Source organism: Leucoraja erinacea, chromosome 24 (genome assembly GCF_028641065.1).
Source record: "Leucoraja erinacea ecotype New England chromosome 24, Leri_hhj_1, whole genome shotgun sequence".
Lineage (NCBI taxonomy): Eukaryota > Metazoa > Chordata > Chondrichthyes > Rajiformes > Rajidae > Leucoraja > Leucoraja erinaceus.
The window spans coordinates 27,158,398-27,180,812 of record NC_073400.1 but is presented as its reverse complement, the minus strand read 5'-3'; the positions used below and the strand labels follow the sequence as shown (position 1 = coordinate 27,180,812).

Below are 22,415 nucleotides of genomic sequence, written 5' to 3'. Positions count from 1 at the left end.
AAAATGTTAATCATTTATTAAGAAATGGATAGATGTTTAGATCTAGTAATTGAAGTTTGAAATTAGCTACAATTGGGTAACTAACTAATTATATGCTTTAATTTCAGGTCATCCAAGTAAGATTATTTTATATTTGTTTCAGAATGCTTCAATCTATGATAACTGAAAATTTCATTCAGTTCTCTTAATTTTTAAGAAGGTTATGGGCTTTTGACTGTCCACGATCACAGCTTTTTTGTTATGTCCATAGAAAATCAATAGGGAACAAGATGCTAATTTCCGAGTATGAAAATGGCCATAACTTTTTTATTACTTGAGATATGAAAGTGAATTAGGTGTCAAATTAAACTTATTGTTATGCTTTATCTGATGGGATAAATTGCAGGCTTGATTTTTTAAATCTCAAAATTGTGTAACATTGCTACTTGTAGTTGAATAATGTGCCACAGATAAAAAATATATGATATTCAATATTCGTTGTTATGGTTTATATTAAAAATGTGAGGAGCTTAAACCTAATACTGGATGTTGCGAGGCAAATTTGGGTGAAAAAAGTATAAGATCACCAAGGAATTATGCTTTGAATGGCTAGTGGAGAAACTGCCTCAGTGGAAGCGACCGGGTTAAATTCGTACCTTGAACGCTCCCTTCATGGAGCTTGTATTTAATTTCCCCGTGGTATGGGTTTCCTCTCCAGTTTCTCCCCATGTCCCAAAAATGTGTGGGCGGTAGGTTAATTGGCCACCATAAAATACCAATAGACGGTAATGAGAGGCGGCATCTGTGGGTGTTGATGGGAACATGGGGAGAATAAGGTGGAATTAATATAAATGTAGTCTAAATCTTCACTTGGTCACTGTGGACTTGGTGATCCAGAGGTGTTATATGTATTGTATGATGCAATAATGTCCTAAATGAAAGGAGTATGTGTTGATAATCTTCCTGGACATGTTACAATTTTAACATTTAGGTTTGTGTAGCTTTTATTCTTCCCTTGTGCTTCTTGTCTGTTAGCATTCAAAAGAATTGGTACTTTATTCCTTTGCATTTCTGCTGGAAAAGGTCTGTACTCCCATTCTGCACCAATTTGAAAGTTCTGTTACGGAAAATTGCCGATTTTTATAATGTGTCAGATACAGGCCTATTGATGACAGCATTGGAATTACAGGAAAAAAACATGAATAGACTGAAGCACAATTGTTTGTTTTTTGACATGTATTTGATATTTTTCATTGAACAAAATGCTAATAGACTGCTTACTTGATTATTGAAGGAGGATATGTGAGATCATGAACAAGAAAGCATACCTCTAAGAAAGGGATCTAACGGTGACATTTTCTTTTCTTTACTTTTGTCTTTAAGAAAATCCAGCAACTATCTGAAGGAGGTGGTTCAGGTGGTATGTTTGGACATGGTTTGAAGCAGCTTTTCCATCATCGAAAGCGGTCTCGGGAGCGTGATCAGAGTATGCAGGATTCATCTCAACTCCATCATCCTTATGGCCACTCCGATCATGACTCTGCAGATGAAAAGGAACGATCTCCTGAAATGCATCGCGTATCCTATGCTGTGTCCCTCCATGATCTTCCTGCTCGTCCCACAGCCTTCAACAGAGTGTTACAACAGATTCGGGCTCGACCATCCATCAAGAGAGGAGCTAGTCTCCACAGCAGCAGCAGGAGAACAAAAAGTGGATCCAGTGAAGCCCAGAAAGGAAGCCCTCATCTTGTGCGTAAAGCACCTCAGGACAGTTCACTGACTGCAATCTTACAACAGCATCAGTACAGACCCAGATCATCATCCACTACGGACACCTCAATTACTGCCGGAGAAATTAGCGTTACACATCCAGCGAGTGAAGAGTCAGAAAGAAACACCGACAAGGTAAAGACCTTCCTTGGATTTCAATGTTACAAAGTGCATCTTTAGGCTTTGGGGAGTGGAACAAATTGATAGTGTTGCCCTGCTTATTGTTAAGATTCTATGTTGTCAATGTTCACCTTCGTCTTAAATCCCTACAATCAACAGAGTTTGGATCATGGAGTAAAGAATAACTGGAATAAAATTAACTAATAGGTAAATGTTACAAGAGTTCCCAAGGAAGTAAATTTTAATCATTTGTGTTATGCATAATTAAAATAAATTTGTACTTTGCAGTAAAGATTTAAGTTCAGACAGCTTTAGCAGAAAACAAATCAAAGTTAATATTTTATGTTGATTATTTTTAGCTATTATGTTTGCTATACTGTGTTTCCCCTTAGCTTTATAGTATAAATTATTTAATTTTATTTCTGAGTTTGAAATGCTTGGGTCTCTCCAGTTCCTCGGGTTTTAGACCTTTGATACTCGCTTTTCATTTTCTGTCTGTTCGATAACAGCCTGCAGTGGTGGAATAACTGCAGTGGACAAAGTAGTTCAATTGTCAATGTGTCAGATTACAAGTGATGTGACCCGAGCAAAACATTGTTTGTCAAACTTTTAAAACTGCTGACAATTTATCAAGTTTAATTTCATTTTATCTAAATGTAAACAAAGAACCGCTTGCATAATTTTTGCGTAGTCGAATTAAACTGTAGGTCCCGAGATGTTTCTGATGAGCATTGCCACACCAACTCTGTCATTGAGATATCAGAACGAGTGAAAGGTAGTTCTGCTTTAAGACGATTGCATTTCAAAGAAACCATGTGTTACATAAAATCACATAACTAAAGTAATTCATTCTGTCTATGACGGATGAAAGGGATGAAGGCCCGTGTGGTTCGGACTTGCAACGGGCAAGTTATTTTTCCAGCATGATTTTGAATAATAATTGGACCTTGCAACTTATTCTCTCTTGCACGTACCCATCACCTTCTCTTTGAAACTTTCTGGCATTTATTGACGGGTAATTTATACCCATCTTTTATCCTACCAGCATGTTTTGGGATGTGTGAGGAACCCCATGTAATTTTAGACAGAATCTACATACTCCACTCAGTCAAAATGGAACCTTTTAATTCTTGTATTTCAAAAAATCACTAAACACATTTACGGTGTTATAAAGAACTTGCATTGCTGATTGGTATATTTGCATAAAGCATAACATTTGAAATACATACTGCAAATATTATTTGATAACTGGCCATGTCTTATGGCTCGAAATAACATGGATATCAAATTGGACCACATAAATTAATAAGAAACGAGCACGATCAGTTGCCCCTAGTTTAAGAACAATTTTTCACCTGTGTAGGATTAATTTTCTTTTGTCTGTTCATTCGTAATCATAGTAATTGTGAGATGATAAACGTTGCATTACTTCTAACAATTTTAAAACTTGAAAACGTGAAATTATGAACAAATTGGAACTGGCTTTGCTGGATGTGTTATGTGACAAATAAGAATGATTCTTCAGTCCAGTATGATTTTTGCAGAATTTATTGCCATGGGGTTCATATTGCTATATCCTCAGCTTAAATGAAAAAAAAACGGCTTCTTCCAGGTAAACCTGGTTAGGGTGGGGCAGCATCAAAATAGTCGTTGTGTGACAAAGTTGGCAAGCTGCAGGGTGATTGTTGTAGTGTGTTAACCATAATTTTAACAAACCATTATAAGAGAAACCTGAATGAGGAGCCTGGGAAATGGAATTATTATTTGCCTTGGTGATGAAAAAGGAATTTGTTGCTTCTGACATCTTGCTATTTAAAATGAACATATTTCTCATACAATATTATTAATTTCAAGGTATGAGCTTAATGCTTTCTTACCTGGGTGTGAACACTACAAGAAAAGGAGGATAAATTAAAAATGAAGTTTACTTCTCCGTTTATGTCTACTTTTAGCTTTTACCACTAGAGAAAATGAGATGCCATTCTTATCACTCCTGCATCTTAACGTGGATCATTTTTTATGTGCGTACAAGAGGTTTGTTATATCCACATACATTTGCTGCACTTTGACAGCATCAGCAGGGGCATGGTATTTCAAAGTGTTTAGCATGATGAATGATGCTAATAAATAGGAGAAAATCAGGAATGTGGGGTGGATTGGGTCTGCAAACAGCTTGAATTTGCCTCGATGTTACTGTATTAAGGGTAGGATGCATGTTTTAATGTTACATGGCACTGCTTTGTCATTTTCAAATGCTTGCACCATCAGTAAAATATTTGTAATAGGTCATATCCCGAATAGTATATTTTTGAGGATAATTTGACAAAGTCATAGATGATATAGTCAAACATGGTGAAATCAAGCTTCTATCTGTTCTATAAATTGCACATTCTGTTTTTTTTAAGTTCCATTGACAACATTGTCCATTTAAAAACCAATCCTTTGTTAATGTTATGGGATATTAATTGTTATAATATAGTCGTGTAGAATTGATGATGCAATTAATGTTTCAATATCATCTGTGTTTCTCAAAACTGTCTTTCATGTGGAAAAAATCAAATAGCCAGCTGTTGATCTGCTGAAGGTTTGAATGTTCGAAACTAGAGTAATGGTTTTCTGCAGACACAATGAACAAGGGCAGCAGGATGATTGGATTGCTGTCCACTATGCTTGAAAAGGCAACTAAACTGTAGGATCTCCACCATGTCTAGACGTAAGCAGTAGCAAAGTGTCGTTAAATTGCAGCTTTATCTAATGATACTATGAAATATAGAATTATTTACACAAGGTTAAATAACTATTCTGCAGTGATGTATAATCTCCTAGCAATTTTCCAGAGTGAAAAACAAAAATCCTTGCATTTTGAAAGAAATATGTCGCAAGCGCATATTTTCTCCAGGAAACTTTGTAATCGTATTTTAATACATTTCTTGTAAACATTGAACATGAATTGCAAATTGCCGCAACAATAGTATTTTTTATATTTAAATTTGGGGTTTATCTTAATCCACCACAGATGACTTTTCGCACCTGGGTTTCCTAATAAAGGGAATGCTTGGAATTATTCATTTTGCTCCAATTCTGATATCATCTCCCATTATTGAGAGAAGTTAAATGGCACCTGTCACTGAGAAAAGCGATAAAAGCAAGAAAACTGGTTATACAAATTGGAGCCATCTAACTTGGAATCAAGCGAATTCTGCTAAAAGTTCTTTGATAAAAATGTTTAATCTGTTTCTGTTGCTACAAAAAGAAGGGTCTCGACCCAGGAAGTCACCCATTCCTCTCTCCAGGGAAGGTTACACAAAAAAGCTGGAGAAACTCAGCGGGTGCAGCAGCATCTATGGAGCGAAGGAAATAGGCAACGTTTCGGGCCGAAACCCTTCTTGGTTTCGGCCCGAAACGTTGCCTATTTCCTTTGCTCCATAGATGCTGCTGCACCCGCTGATTTTCTCCAGCTTTTTTGTGTAACCTTCGATTCTCCAGCATCTGCAGTTCCCTCTTAAACACCTCTCTCCAGGGATGCTGCCTGTCCCGCTGAGTTACTCCAGCATTTTTTGTCTATCTTCTACTGCTACAAATGCTACTTGGTCTCCTTTAAAGCCCCTGTCCCACTTAGGAGACCTAAACAGCAACCGCTGGTGACCTTGCTCGCCACCCAAGGTTTCCATGAGGTCACCGGAGGTTTTGGTCACTCTCCCTAATGGTCGAAAGTGGTTTCCGCGTGGTCGAGGCTTCATCTAGGTTGCTGCTATTTTTTCATCATGATTAAAACCGGCTTCGACTAAAAATGGGTTTTTAAAATACAGTTTGCCGTTTTAAAAATTGATAATTTTTTTGTCGCAGGTCTAGTCGAAGCCGGTTTTCTTCATAGTCGAGGAAGGTTTTCAACTTATGCGTGGGAGGTGGTAGGAGGTTGCAGGTCACCTCGACTTTGATTTTATTTTTGGGTGGCGGGCAAGGTCACCAGAGGTTGCTGTTTAGGTCTCCTAAGTGGGACAAGGGTTTAAGTATTTTCAGCTTTTTCTGTTTTCGCCTCTGCTATATTTTGCTTGTTGAAAAAACTTGATTGCTGTTCCAGTTCATGTGAGCTCAGTATGCATTGGGTTGTCCTCTTCTTTTGAAGGGATTAGTAGTGGCTATTTTTAGGACAAATAATAGGCTGGGTCCAAAATAGAAATTGTTGCACCAGTAAGGTCATGCATTCGACCTGAGCTTCCTGCTTCTGACTACGATCTATAAACTTGATGTGAAGTGTAGAGAATCTTTTTAAATCTTAAAACATATATCAGCAAGTTGAGACATTTTAATGCAGATGATTACATTTCTCTCTGTCTGTGCTTTAAATGGTCATCATAAGTTCCTAAGTTCATAAGCCATAGGAGCAGAGTTAGGTTATTCGTTCCATCAAGTCTACTCCGCCATTCAATCATGGCTAATCTATCTTTCCCTCTCAACCCTATTCTCCTGCCTTCTCCCCATAACCCCCAACAACCCATACTAATGTAGAATCTATCCCTGCCTTAAAAATATCTGTGGCAATAAATTCTACAGATTCACCACCCACTGCCTCAAGAAATTCTTCGTTATTTCCTTTCTCAAGGTACGTCCATTCTTCTGGTCATTCTAGCAACGAAGTAATTCATTTGCATAGTCAATCTTGCTTTACCAGTGTCCATTGAGGAGTGAATGAGACCCAGTTTGGTTAGGATTGATAGACATTTTATGTTAATTGTGGTCTATGCTAAAACATCACAATGATTATGTGCCTTTTCCAGAAAAATGTACTGAAGTATAACTGAAGGAACCAAGCAGTGTGGTCAGATCTTTCCTTGGTGCTCCAGAGATAAATGATAGAATGTTAGTAATAACAGCTGCAGATTGGAGACCATTTTGACTGGCATCTCTTCAATTGTGGGAAATTAAACCATTGAAGAGGAAACTGGATTTAAATTTAATGATGCAAATCAACTTGGGAAATAAAATAGATAATTGAAGAGGATGTTGGCTGAATAGGGTTTGTAATGGCAGATCTATGAAGCTAATTTATAATGTCAGCTTTGAGGTTATTAAAATACTAAGGTTCTGACATGACTGAAGTAATAAGAATCATTTTTGTGGGACATGGACTGAGGTGATTGGGATGAGTGATGTGGAGGTGCAACTGGATGGTCTTCAAGGTGTGTACGAGGGTAAACGATATGAAAAAAAAACACACACAAAGTGCTGAAGTAACTCAGCGGGTCCAACATTTTGTATCTAGCTTCAATGATAGGTGGATACTGGCAGTGGGTTTTGATTGGCAGATGGGTGGACAAAGGCAAGGGATGGAAAGGAGGCCAAAGCTTGGGTCGAAGTAACCATGCAGGTACAGCAGGCAGTGAAGAAAGCAAATGGCATGTTGGCCTTCATAACAAGAGAAGTTGAGTATAGGAGCAAAGATGTCCTTCTGTAGGTGTACAGCGCCCCAGTGAGACCACACCTGGAGTATACTGTCCAGTTTTGGTCCCCTAAGTTGAGGAAGGATATTCTTACTATTGGCGGAGTGCAGCGTAGGTTTACAAGGTTAATTCCCAGCATGGCGGGACTGTCATATGCTGAGAGAATGGAGCGGCAAGGCTTGTGTACTCTGGAATTTAGAAGGATGAGAGGATATCTTAATGAAACATAAGATTATTAAGGGTTTGGACACGCTAGAGGCAGGAAACGTGTTCCCGATATTGGGGGAGTCCAGAACCAGGAGCCACAGTTTAAGAATAAGGGGTAAGCCATTTAGAACGGAGATGAGGAAACATTTTTTCACACAAAGTTGTGAGTGTGGAATTCTCTGCCTCAGAGGGCGGTGGAGGCAGGTTCTCTGGATACTTTCAAGAGAGAGCTAGATAGGGCTCTTAAAGATAGCAGTCGGGGGATTTGGGGAGAAGGCAGGAACGGGGTACTGATTGGGGATGATCAGCCATGATCACATCAAAGGGCTGAATGGCCTACTGCACCTATTGTCTATTGTCTTTGATTTCTGTTGCTGCTGCGTCACAATTTCTACTTCCCACATCGATTCTTTTCAGGGTCTTTGCTCATCTCTATTTTGCCAATCAACGGCAGGAAGATTTAGATTTCATGCAGCTGTCTCCTCAACTGCATGAAATTACATCTTTGCAAAATCTTGTGATCATCAGTTCAAATTATATCATTTAGTAACAGTACTATGAAATTCCTTTGGACATTGTGAATCCTTTTTGTTCAACAGAAATAAGCTTGGAGAGTTGGTCTGTCTCATGATACATTGACACACTTCTTATAATGGGGGATTGTCTTAAACAAGGGAACATAATTGCAAGATAAGAGGGTGGACATTTAAAGCTAAGGTGCATTAAAATGTCTTGCAGTGTGCAATGAATTTCAATATGGAAGCTACCCATGGGATGACCAGATTAGAGTGAATGCGGTCTTTTTTCCCCAAGATGGGGAAATCAAGACCCAGAGGGCTTAGTTTGAAGGTGAGAGGGGAAAGATTTAATAGGAACCTGAGGCGCAACATTTTCACCGTGGTGATGGGTGTATATGCAATGAGCTTCCAGATGAAGTTGAGCCAAGTACAATAGCATTTAACAGACGTGTACATCGGTAGAAAATGTTTAGAAGGATATGGACCAGGTGCAGCTTGGATTTGGCACCTTGGTCAGCATGGGAGATTTGGACCAGGGAGCATGTTAACATATATCCTATCGTGAGACTGACTGTAACTGCCCAAGCTTATTTCTGTTGCACAAATAGGCTTGTGGTTTGTTATTTCCAAGATCACTTGGATTCAAAAATCACCTTTAATGTCCAAAAGAAATTTCATAGTACTGTTACTAAATGATACAAGTTGAACAGATGATCACATTAATTTTGACACTGACTCTACACCTCCATCATGGGACAGCAGTGGAGTGAATCAACAGCTTCAAGATCCTTGGCGTGCACATCTCTGAAGAGCTGTCCTGAACCCAACTCAGTCATGCAATCGCAAAGAAAGCTTATCAACGCATCTCCTTCCTTGGATGTCTGAGGAGAATACTCCGTCAAATTTGTGCATGTGTATAGTGGTGTGCCTACTGGTTGGTTGCAGCATGGCCTGGTTCAGTAACCCCAACACCCAAAAACAAAGGAGGCTGCAGAAAGTGTCAGACCTTGCCCGGTCCTTGGCTGCTATTGACACCCCACTATCAAAGAGATCTACGGGAGATGTTGCCTTTCAAAAGCAGTTAATATCATCAAAGGCCCACACCACCCTGTCCACACTCTCTTTCATCTCTCTACTCCCATCAGGGGAATGGTACAGAAGTGTGGGAACCATTACCCCCACGCTCAAGAACTGCTTCTTTCCATCAACCATCAGGCTCTCGACCACACGGCACAACTTTACCCACAACCTAACCAAACTACCATAGACGTTGTATAGCTTGCACTGTGTACTTTGGCTTGCACTGTTATAGTCTAGTTACCTCGTATTACTGATTGTTTATTGTGTTAGTGTATATATTTATGTTGTAGCGTGAATGTGCCTGTAAAGCTGCAGCAAGTACGTAATGTGTTTCTTTCCTAGTGTACATGACAATTAAACATTATTCACACCTGATGGTGGGCAAGTTTTGGATTTTTGTAAAGCTAAATGAGTATTCAAATTGCACCTCATCCCGCATTAATCAGAATAAAAATGGATAAAACTATATAAAGTTCAACGGTCAGATATATCTATAAATTTTGTCATGCCTAACTTTTCTTTACAGGAATGTTTTAATCTTTATTTAAGTTATTAAAATGAAGCCAATTATTCAGTACGATTAATGTAGTTGGGAATTCACCGTGATAACTGCTGCTAAGAATATTTACAACCTGACTGGAGGAGTCTAAAGGGAAATATACAGTATAGCTGATATTTAAACAAATGCCCAATGATATTCATGGCATATGGTGTTTAATTGACCAATTCCCAAAACTGGAGATAAATTATTTTAATAAAGGATGCTACTATCTCATTTGTTTAAAAATTATGTAAGCTTAGATAAATTGTCAGTTTTGTTATTATCAACAAGTAAAATTCTGAAACGAAAAATGAATGCTTTTTTTTAAAGATGGGTTCAAGTCGATGCCTGCAAACGTATTACATTGATAACCTGAATTGTGGGACATCTCTATGTAACAAAGCAAACACAGTTGTCTTAATAATGAATGAATGTTCAGACTAGTTTCAAATTCAAATAAAAGCTGTGTTTAACTTGCAGATTGGTCGACATGCCCAATTTTCGGAGTCTGTCCTCAACTTTGCATGGGTAGACTAAACTATTTGTGGAAGGAAAAACATCTATTTAAGATATAAATGTAGGCTTTAATTTGTAATCTTGTATAGCTAATTATCTGAACAGTTTATGTAAAGTACTGGGATTATTTTGTTTGTATCCTGACTAACTAAAAATATTCACTGAAATTAAAGGGTGTTTTTATATTTCCTTGTATGTAATAGGGTATACAGCTATTTTTGATCTACTGAAGATTCAGATATGTTGCTGATAATTTGCAATTTATCCTATTGCTAAATATAATGTTCAGTTCAGAAATAAATGTGGGTGGGGTTCTAATTGTCGTGCTAATGTCTTCTGTAACTTGTGTTAAAAATCTTACTGCGGCTTTTTATTTGTTTTCGAGTAAATTCTGCAGTTGTCATAATCTTGGCAAAGATGTTTGAAACATTTTATTAGAATATTCCAGACCACCTATGCTCAGCCTGCTTGGTTGACTAGAATCTTCTAGTCACCTGCCATCTTGCTTCCACCCTGACTTTTCTGTCTGATGCCACTCGCACTAACAGTGAACGCCAATGTTTATTTGTGAAACACCACTTTATCCTCTTTATAGGCATATTGAATTCTACAGCTCGTTTAAAGTTGGTCTTCCTTTGTATGAGAACTGGACAATTTTTTGCCTTTGGCATTTTTTCTATCTTATCTGGCCTGCTGGGCATATCCCACAGCCTTAGTTCACAACATGATACATAAAACTCAATTTTGATATGAACTGCCCGTTAACTGCTGCATTGGCCTTCCTGGCATGACCTATAAGAGAAATCTTTCTTCCTTCCATCCATCCCTTACCTCTTTGCATAACTTCTTTTCTTTCCTACTTTTGATGAAGGATCTTCAATTTGAAACATGAGCTACTTTTTCCATAGGCATTGTCTCACCTGCAGAGAGTTTCCAACCTTTTTGGTTTATTTTGTTATTTAATCTTTTGTTTTTTCGTTGGTAATGACCATAACATGTGCAATCCGAGTTATCAGCATAATCAGTTTGAAAACACTGAAAAGTTTGAAAATTAATTAATATTTGCACCTTTAAAGAAAGGCAATTTGCTTTTCTATCAAGGACGTCATAAATACATGGATCCTGCTTGAGTTACCATCAGCTGTAAAATGGTATTGGCATTGGTACAGAGAAAAGCTTTTATTTATCAGCCATGATCACATTGAATGGCTCAAAGGGCCGAATAGCCTACTCCTGCACCTATTGTCTATTGACTGCTTTCAGATACTATACATAAATGCAATCAAACCATACACGTGCAACAAGTTCAAGTGAGTTTATTGTCATGTGTCCCTGTATAGGACAATGAAATTCTTGCTTTGCTTAAGCACACAGAAAATAGTAGGCATTTACTACAAAACAGATAAATGTGTCCATATTACCATGATATAAATACACATGAATAAATAAACTGGTAAAGTGCAAATAACAGAAAGAAGTTATAATAATCAGATAATCGAGCCAGAGTTTGGTGGCTGTGAGCCAGGTTTCCTGAACCTAGCCTGCAGTCTTCAGGCTCCTGTACCTTCTACCTGAAGTAGCAAGGAGATGAGTATTGGCCAGGATGAACCTGATTGATACTGCCAGCAGTCTTCAGACTCCTGTAAATTACTCTACCTGAAGGTAGCAGTGGAGATGAGTGTGTGGCCAGGATGGTGTGGGTCCTTGATGATGCTGCCAGCCTTTTTGAGGCAGTTCCATGACTGCGATAAATCCCCTCGATGGAAGAGAAGGTCAGAGCCGATGATGGACTGGGCAGTGTTTAGTACTTTTTGTAGTCTTTTCCTCTCCAGGGCGCTCAAATTGCCGAACCAAGCCACGATGCAACCGGTCAGTATGCTCTCGACTGTGCACCTGTAGAAGTTAGAGAGAGTCTTCCATGACAATCCGACTCTCCGTAATCTTCTCAGGAAGTAGAGGCGCTGATGAGCTTTTTTATAATTGCGTTAGTGTTCTCGGACCAGGAAAGATCATCAGAGATGTGCACGCCCAGGAATTTGAAGTTCTTGACCCTTTCAACCATCGCCCGTTGATATAAATGGGGCTGTGGGTCCCCCTCCTACTCCTTCCAAAGTCCACAATCAGTTCCTTGGTTTTGCTGGTGTTGAGGGCCAGGTTATTGCGCTGGCACAAGTAAAGCAAATATAAACATTTGAGAATCAGAATATAGGGTTCCAACTTTATACTGTTGCATTTCTCAACAAAAAATCAAATGTTTGTAATGAGATGGGTTGGAAGATTTGGGCTATACCCTAGCTTATAGGAGGACCATTCAGAAGTCTGATAACCATGGGGAAGAAGTTATTCCTGAGTCTGGTGTTGTGCTTTTAAGCATTTGTGTCTTCTGCAATAAGGGATTGGGGAGAAGAGGGAATGACTGTGGTGGAAAAGGTCCTTGATTATGTTCGCTGCTTTCCCAAGACAATGTGAAGTGTAGATGGCATCAATGGTGGGAGTCTGGCCTGCATGATTGGCTGGGCTACATCTATAATTCTCTGCAATCTCTTGCGGTCTTGGGCAGAGCTGTTGCCAAACCAAGCTGTGATGCAACGTGAGAGTATGCGTTCTAGGATGCATCTGTGGAGGTTTGTAAGAGTCACTGATGACATGCTGAATTTATGCAGTCTTTTCAGGAAGTTAAGGCATTGGTAAGAGTCTTTGGAGAAATGCCAACAGCTAGATATACTGATATACAATGGGGAAAGAGATTTAAAAGGGGATTGCTTATATCGGATGATAGATTCTCTTTTGAAACCAGCAAGCAAATAATTGTCATGTTCCGCGCCACCTTCCGAATGGCTTTATTGATGGAAATAGTGCTAAGTTTGTATTGTATAATCATTCAGGTGTGGTAATAAACAGTTGATTTGAGGGACAATACCCATTCTGATTTCTTGTTGAGATAGACATAGGGCATAGATATAGAAAAGAGGTGCAGGAGTAGGCCATTCGGCACTTCGAGCAAGCACCGCCATTCAATATCATGGCTAATCATCCAGAATCAGAATCCTGTTCCTGCTTTCTCCCCATATCCCTTGATTCCGTTAGCCCCAAGAGCAAAATCTAACTCTCTTGAATATATCAGATTGATTGCTGTCGAACGGCGCAACAGTGATAACCAAAGATCAAGTCAAGCTCATCGGTGAAACTGCACTATTTTGCAGCACAACTTTCCAATTGATCCCTTCAGAGTCCCACATAAATATAGCATCTTGTCAGAAACTGATTTTCATAGTTGTGGTGGTTGACGGTAAAAGGAGGAGGGGCAGCAGAATTAGGGTGTGATATAGGAGGAAGGAAAAAAAGCTTAAAGGAAGTTTGAGGTGTTAATCATGCTCAGCCATGTGAAAGGCTGATATACTTTTATAAATATTAGCTTAAAATTGTTACCTAAAATAAAGTTTTAGACCAGCAGCAGCAGAGCTTAAAATGAAGAATCTAATGTCAATTTAGCTGTTGAGAAGGAAGCGGGCTGTTTGCTGATCCTTGTTGATAAGATGAAAAGCCCAGATGCTGAAAATAAATGCTGCATCTTGCAAGCCGTTGTAAGTAGTGTAATGTGAAAACGCCTATGTTTGCCATGTTTTAGACTGCGTCATGTTTAAGTTAAATTTTGAAAGATATTTGAAAGTTAACAGACAATTTATGAAGAGTGATATTATGGTCCTGAAAGATCTGTTTGCTGAAATAATAAATATGTATTAAGACTTTATATGTTCAGGGTGTGTCAAGTAAATAAAGTTTCTTTAAACTGTGCAGAGACCATTAATTTAGATTGTCTGCAAATTAAAATAAGTAACATCAAATGCTGTTATTTCATTTCATAGTGGACTAAGGGATCTAATTTATTGAAAGTTTGTAGCCCATTTTGGTAACGTGTGTTTCAGAGTTTGAATGTTCTCCTTGTGTTTAGTTTAGAGATACAGCACAGAAACGGGCCGTTCGGCTCACCGAGTCTGCGCCGACCAGGGATCCCCGCACATTAACACTATCCAACACACACGAGAGATACTTTACAATTTACCAAGCCAATTAACCCCCAAACTTGTACGTCTTTGGAGTGTGAGAGGAAATTGGAGTTCACGGAGAAATCCCACGGGGAGAACATACAAACTCCTTACAGACAGCATCCATAGTCAGGATCGAACCCGGGTTTCTTGGACTGTAAGGCAGCAATTCTACCAGTGCACTGTCGTGTTGCCTTTCTGTAGTTTCAGATCTCTTCCTGATTAACAGAATATGCTTCTCACGTAAGAGGAGATGTCTTTTGTACAATTAGCTCAGTTATCTATTAATTTATAGCTCCAAAGATGGAATGAAAGAAGTTAGTAAGCTTTTGTAATTTGGACTGAGACTCTCCGTCTCTGCTGCTACTTGTCTTAACTTTCCATGGCCTCGGGTGAAACTTCCTCATCTTAGTCACAAACTCCCTTCGTTCCCATAATAAGCGAGTTTGGTATTACAACTGCGCATGCCCAGGTCATGGGGTCATTCGGGGTAAACATTCTCGCCAGCTGAGCTGTGTGTATACGGCCCTGCGTTTCATACATATTTTCCAGTTTTGCTTCTTAGAGGTAAGAAAATACTGCTTTCAAAACTATTAACTAGTGTATTAACTAGTGGTTCAAACTACATTTCAAACTACGATGATTTCGGTGATTTCATTGCTTTATGTTTTGGTGAGTGAGCGAGATCGTGACGATGAATAAATATAATTGACTTTGTTATTTGGTGCAGGTTTTTAAGTTGTTTCTCTGCAGTGGGGAAGAAATCAGCCTGTAAAGACTTCAAAAGTAATCCTAAAAGTAGTGGCACTTAAATATATGATAAGAGATTGCTGGCAATTCCATGCAGTGCTGTTGCCATCACCCCATGTAATCTGGCCTGACCAAGTTTATGCTTTTGCAGAATACCTTAATATTCTCTTCGTCAGTTTTTTTTCTGTTCAGTAGCACCCTTTAGATTTGTGGTATTGCATTAGGTGTAGTTGATTGCTTCCAGAGCTCAAGGGAAATTGACTACGGTGTATTTTTGGTCAATGCCTGAGAAATTGGGAAAACAAATGGTAAGCTGATATCACAATTAGCCCGAAGGTAAGTGAAGTTATTTTAAAGAAAAGCTTAGTTTATGCCTATCGTCCTCCGACATGTAATTATCGTGGAAACTGAGGCTCTTGTCACCTTTCCTTCGAGAGGTGAGGTTGAGCATACTGCATAACCGCTTTCTAAACTGGCCCTTACCCAATTCAATTATTTATCTTCTCAGCGAAGATTACTGCAGACATTGACTAGGAACACTTAAATGAAGCTGATGGACTGGTAGGAGGATATTCCACCTTTTGCTTTCTTTCTTGGTTTTGTTTTTCCCAAGGTTAAAATGATTGCTTTCAGCTGCTGTGGATTGCTGCCTCAGATTAAAGATATAAAAAGTATAAAAAGTTTCAAACACAAGTAATATTTTTTTTATCCCAGTAGCAAACACAGTAAGGATTAAATGAAAATAATAAACTCTTTAATTTTTTGAATATTTCATAATTGCAAATTAATAAATTGAACTGGGACTGTGTAAGTAGTGTGTGAACAGCAGAACAAGAAAGGAAGCTATTGAGCTGACATAATTCTAGATTAATTCCTTGGTAGAATAGTTAACAATTTATACACAATTTATAAAGCGCTGCGTTCGCTTTTTAAAATCCAGAATGACCTTTGACAAATCCCGTGGTAGACAAAAAATGCTGGAGAAACTCAGAGGGTAAGGCAGCATCGATGGAGAGGAGGAATAGGCGACGTTTTGGGTCGAGACCCTTCTTCAGACTGATGTCGGCAAGGGTGGACAAATCCCATGATTCCTTGTGTTTATCGAGATACCGAACTTGCTTATTCACTCATATCATCTTTGTTGGCGGCGTTGACTTTCCAGCCGCGGGCGGAGCTGACTTTAACATCGCGGAGCCCTGGGATCTCTCGCCGAGGTCGCCAGCATTCAATTTCTGCCCAGCTCGGCCTGTGGATTTTGGAAGCCGCGGTCTCCGGTAGGAAGCGGCTGATTTGGAGGCTATGGGCTGCTGAGAGTGTTCTTCCGTTCGAGGGCCTGAAACATCAGGCCCGTAACGGCGACTGCGGAGGCCTCAAATAGGCCCTGACCATGGGTGAACAGAGGAAGAGGACTGAACTTTGGTGCCTACCCTCACAGTGGGAAACCTTGATTCCGCTGTGGGGGAATGTTTTTTATATTTTATGTTAAATTCTAAAGTGTGTTTATCTGTGTGCTGCATGGTAACTCAAATTTCACTGCACCAATTTGTGTATGTGACAATAAATGCTCTTTGTCCTTTTGTTACTTCAATGAATTCATGTTGTCTTTGTGATCCACTTCCTGCTCTTTCCTTTCTCAGTTCCCATGAAGGAACTGGTCATGTGATTTTTACTTTGTAGATCCCGTTTTAGATAATGTAATGAATTCTCCTCAACTCTCCTCAAGCACCGTTCACCTCTACTTCAAATATGCTCTTGTCACTTCACAAAAAAACATTTGTTCTTGTAAGCCATGACAGCCTCCCTTCAAATCCAATTCAGCAACTTTATGGAGAATTCTCCCAATTTCTTGTCCATCTTTCTGAGGGTTGCGTGGTTGTTTATTGAAATTGTCCTAATCTTTAACGATGTCATATGTGATTGTTACATAGCCTCTTGATCTGCATGAAACCTTTGACACATTTGACCATGACATCCTCAAGCACCCTGCCAGATGGGATTTCGCCTACCATTTTCCATTTTTACCATTCATTTGGGGTGAAAGGAACATTACCAGTAGCATGTCTGAGGAAGGGTTTTGGCCCGAAACGTCGCCTATTTCCTTCGCTCCATAGATGCTGCTGCACCCGCTGAGTTTCTCCAGCAATTTTGTGTACCTTCGATCTTCCAGCATCTGCAGTTCCTTCTTGAACACATTACCAGTAGCAGTTCCTTCTTGATATTGCATTTACTCCTCTGGTGTTTGTGGCCTCAATCCTTCACCTCTCTTACTTCATGGCCACATCATAGCCATGGTAAAGTTGTCCAAAAACATGCAGCCTTTTTCCACATGAATGCTGATGACACCTGTATTGACTACTAATTGTCATATTTACTTCAAATTCACTAATCAGAAAAAAATGAAAGTAAAATCTTTGGCCTTTGTCAGATTTCATTCCCCGTCCATTAATTCCATCTCTGGAACAGGCAGAAGCTGATTAACATTTTTCTCAACCATTATATTATGTGCCTGCAAGTGGAGTTTTAAGGCTGTCCTTGCCATCAGTAGAATACTGGAACATTGCCTAATTTCATAACTGCTCCAATGTTTCTTTTCTTGAGCTGTTGCTAATGTTGTTAACTCTATTTGACTAGTCTGAATGTAAGGAGTCGCCCATTCTGTTTTATTCACTATAAAGGTGAGATGGTTCAAACTCTGTTGTTCCTCACCTAACTCTTAACAATGTTCATGTCTCCTTGATAGGCTAGTATCTAAAATCCATTAGAAACCTACAGACCAAGCATGCTATATCAACTATTTCTTCATATCCTGTCTCCTGTGAGACACGATTCCATTCTCCCAGTCCATCCATCTCCATTGCATTTTTTTCTGGTGACAAGACTTTCCACAGTTGTCTTCTGCCTCCTACCTCTCCAATCCTTACACTGTAAACCTCTCCTAATTTAATTTCCCCACCAGTGCCTTGTTCCTTTTACCTTCAGAATCAATCCATTCTGTACCTTTTGTATTTTTCTTTTTGATTCTTCTTCTTCGAGTCCGTTGCAATCTCAGATGTCGTTCTGCCAGTATCTGGCGCAGGTCACAGCTGGTCGGGTCGGTTCAGCCAGGTCCTGGGGGCTGCACTGGGGGGGCGTCGTCACACTCCAGTAGGTGGGACATTGTCTGTACTGCTCCACAGCTGCCTGCCTGTAGTTCCATGCTTTCATAAGTGCTTTGCACCTCCCCTGCTCCACTCGTAATCTGTTGTGGGTCTTCCAGGTTGGCCATGGGAGGTCGTGCCCGCTGGCGAGGCATTCAGTTGGAGTGATTCCTCTCTCCATCTTTTGATTAAAAGGGATTAATTTAAAAATTAAGTTATTATTCAAGCCTTTGCCATTATCCCCCAGTATCTATCTACAGGTAAACTTTATTTTTGTTTGACATATCCTGTTACTTCAAAGCAGCTAATTTATTTTCACTATTATTTTAGTACCAGGTCCAAATTATTTTCGGATAGAATTCCAGATATTAGTATGGAAAGGAACTGCAGATGCCAAAGATAGACACAAACTGCCGGAGTAACTCAGCGGGTCAGGGAGCATCTCTGGAGAAAAGAATTAGTGAAGTTTTGGGTCGGGACCATTCTTCAGATATTAGTGCCTTGATGACTGAAGACCCATCTATGAACGCTGGGACAATAAATTTTCAGATTAGATGGGACCACAATTTAATTCTAAAAACATAACCCAGTTTAGTTAATATATAGAATATATTTAAATTACAACAACTTTTGTTTGTTTGGAGATGAGAAGAAATTACCAAATGGATAATGAAACATGAAAAACATTCTGTGTACTTGCTGGCATGATATTCCTTTCTGTTCTCAGCTGCAGTTTTGTCGTAACATTTTTATTTGCTCTAAAATGAAATACTCATTTGATTATAAAGAAATATCCATTTATGGTACACGGCAAGGTCTTAACTTAAATTTAATGGTTAACATAGACTGGATGAGTTGATGTTTTTGTTGGGAATTACTTGATTGATGTAGAATGGCCACTGAAGGTCAGATTTGCAGTTAAGAGTGCATTGGCATGAAGATGCATTTGCAAGTTCAAAATTGTCCAACATGTTTTACTTTTGCTTTGCTTTTCATAATTGGATTAGTTTGTTGGGTATACATTAAATGGAAAAAATTGCAGTTAAAAGCACTTTGTGAAAGCATCATTGGCACCACCTGTCAACATTTGTTGAAATAATAATCACCTTGATGTCCAATGTATTTGGTTTTTCAAAATTAACTTTGCCCAAGCAGATGTTCAGCCTTTTTAATTACCCTAGTCTTTGTCAGGAAAAAAATTGGCTCATTAAATGTAATTGCTTCAAAAAAATTCAAGAAACCTAGCATTTCTTTAGATTTTAATTTGTTGGATGATAAAATTCTACCCCATCTGAACCAGAGACATTGAAAATAAATTATTCTGAATTTTGTTTCTTTATTGGGACAGCAGGGTGCAGACACAAAAATGTGTGCAGAACTGCTGGGTGGAAAATAAATAGCAAGGTTAGCTGCAAATGCTGGAGGCCAACGGAGCAAGTTGGAAAACATGGTCTTCAATCACTGAGTCTTGCTTCAAAATCTAAGCAATCAGTTTTGCAGAAGGTGGAGAAAAATGCTGGGGGAACTCAGCAGGTGAGGCAGCATCTATGGAGAGAAGGAATAAGCGACGCTTCGGGTCGAGACCCTTCTTCAGACTGATGTTCGGGGGGGGGGGTAGAAAGGAAGAGGTGGAGAGATTGTGGGAGAGCTGGGGAGGGGAAAGAGGGAGAAAGCAAGGACTATCTGAAATTAGAGAAGCCAATGTTCATACCACTGGGGTATAAACTACCCAAGCGAAATATGAGGTACTATTCCTCCAATTTGCACTGGGCCTCACTCTGGCAATGGAGGAGGCCCAGGACAGAAAGGTCAGATTCAGAATGGGAGGAGGTTGAAGTGCTGAGCCACTGGGAGATCAGGTTGGTTAGTGCAAACTGAGCAGAGGTGTTGGGCGAAGCGATCGCCGAGCCTACGCTTGGTCTCGCCGATGTGGAAATGTTGACTAGTGGAACAGCAGATGCAGTGGATGAGGTTGGCGGAGGTGCAGGTGAACCTCTGCCTCACCTGGAAAGACTGCTTGGGTCCTTGAATGGAGTCGAGAAGGGAGGTAAAGCGACACGTGTTGCATTTCCTGCGTTTGTATGGGAAAGTACCTGGGGGGGGGGGGGGGGGTCGTTTGGGTGGGAAGGGACGAATTGACTAGTGAAATTCTGAAGAAGTGTACTTCTATTGAGATTTCAAGTGTTATTGTGGTTATAATTCCACATCCCACTGATATCTTCGTTTCTTTCATTTATTGTCACATGTACTGATGTACAATGAAAAGCTTTTGTTGCATGCAAACCAGTCAGCCGGAAGACAATGAATGGTTAGACTGCTCTCTAGTTGGTGACTACAGTTCAGTTGCCTTATAACAGCTGGGAAGAAACTGTCCCTGAATGTGGATGTATGCATTTTCACATTTCTGTACCTATTGCCTGATGGGAGAAGGGAATAGAGGGTGTGACTGTGGTGAGGCTTGTCCTTCATTATGTTGGCGGCCTCATCGAGGCAGTGTGAAGTGTAGATGGAGTCAATGGAAGGGAGGTTAGTGTGTGTAATGGTCTGGGCTGCGTCTACTATACTCTGCAACTTCTTGGGGACTTTAGATTTTTGAGATCGAGCATGAAAACGGGCTCGGTGGCCCACCATCCAAGCTGATCAGCTATCACCCCGTTCACTAGCGCTATCCTACGCACTGGGGCCAATTTACATAAACGAATTAACCAACAAACCTATGTCTTTTGAGTGTGAGAGGAAACCGGAGCATCCACAGAAAATCCACGCGATCCCAGGGAGTACAGACAGCAACCGTAGTCGGGATTGGACCTGAGTGTCTGGCGCTGTATGGTAACAACTCTAACGCTGCACAACTGTGCTGCCCTTGTGTAGTTCTGGTACTTAACTTTTCTATTTTAAATGTTTAAAACAATTTATTTCATTTGTTTTAAAATATTTGTCCCTGCCTGGAACATGCTGAGAGGGGTGGTGGAGGAAGCAGATAGGATACTGGTCTTGAAGAAGCATTAAATTCCCACATAAACATGCAGAAACTTGAAGGGTATAGATCATGTGCAGTCAGATGGGGTTACTTCAATTAGGCCTCGTGGTCAGCACAGACATGATGAGCCGAAGGGCCTGTTCCTTCTCCCGGTACTGCCTGCTGCTGTAGGCCCCGAACTGACACAGCTCTGTCCTTGGAGCAGGTCATTATTGGAGCAACTTCTCAAAAAAGTTGCTCCTATGTGGGAGACTCGTCCTCAGACACTCTCCGTTCAGGGAGGGCATCCCTTTCCCTCCCCGGACTCTTCTGAGTCAACGGGTTGTTTGACTTGCGGGTGGATTTTCCCGTACTGCAGGACCACCAACAGAGCTCTCCTCCTGCAACAAGACCGCAGCTACTGGGAAATGCAGCGGTCTTCGGCAGCCGACTTCCCCGCGAACCGTCTCCTCGACATCTGGGCCCTGAAACTACAAAAGTTTCAAGCCCGAAAGAACGCAGGTAAGTGATTCAACTTTCCTTACCTGCCCATCCTAACGGCCTGGGAGGACGCAGTGCCTCGCCAGTCCGTTCGCGCGTTTGTGTTCAGAAGTAATGACGCGCACGCAGACGGACGATCCTTCTTCACGTAGTCACTCGCGTGACTCCGAAGTAAAATTATTATTATTCCCTAAATGCCGTAAGATTTTTTTGGTTAATTCTCTTTTGTCAGTTACTGTATTGATCTTAATTGTGAATGCACATTTTTATGGGGTGAAGACGTGGCTGGCATCTGTTTTTAATAAACAGCATCCATCTTTCTTTGCACAATGTTATTCTGTTTCTTTGTTTTGTTCAGAGTTTGGTTATTCATGTCTTTTCACACTGTGTTCCCCATTACACAATCCTTGTCTGGATGAAAATGAAGCTTCAATCGAGTGCTTGTTTAGCAGCCAACTTTCTGAGAGACCATGAGCTGAATCTGACTGAAGATTTTTGTTTTTCTGTCCAAGATATCGCTGCACTGAACTACTTCCTTCTATCTGTTGTTCCTTCCACTTTTTTTGATCTCTTTCATCGTTTTGGCTTTTTGTTTGTGATGTTTTATCCTTTTTCCCCACGCTTTCTGCTGTTCTGTTGGCTTGACAGCTTCTTAATAATGTCGAAAATAAAAAATGATCCATGAGATTTTGTGCCTTTCAGAGATGACTGGCCACTATGGATGTCGAAACACTGAGCACAGCTGTGGTGTATTCTCCACCCAGTTCTGGAATTGGGTGCTAAAACAGATGTTTGGGCAATGACGTTCATTAAAAATGCTGCAGTTCCTAAATGTAATTCCATTTAGGAA

The 22,415-nt window shown here is 40.0% G+C and overlaps 1 protein-coding gene across 2 annotated transcripts in view; it reads left to right on the top strand.

Moving 5' to 3' along the window:
• Positions 1–22,415, top strand: part of tmcc2 (transmembrane and coiled-coil domain family 2) — a 111,426-nt gene that overhangs the window by 15,517 nt on the left and 73,494 nt on the right. For both annotated transcript variants that reach the window (XM_055654877.1, XM_055654876.1), the window contains exon 2: positions 1,363–1,884. In XM_055654877.1, coding sequence (XP_055510852.1) covers positions 1,363–1,884 — 522 coding nt within the window. The remainder of the gene's footprint in view (positions 1–1,362; positions 1,885–22,415) is intronic.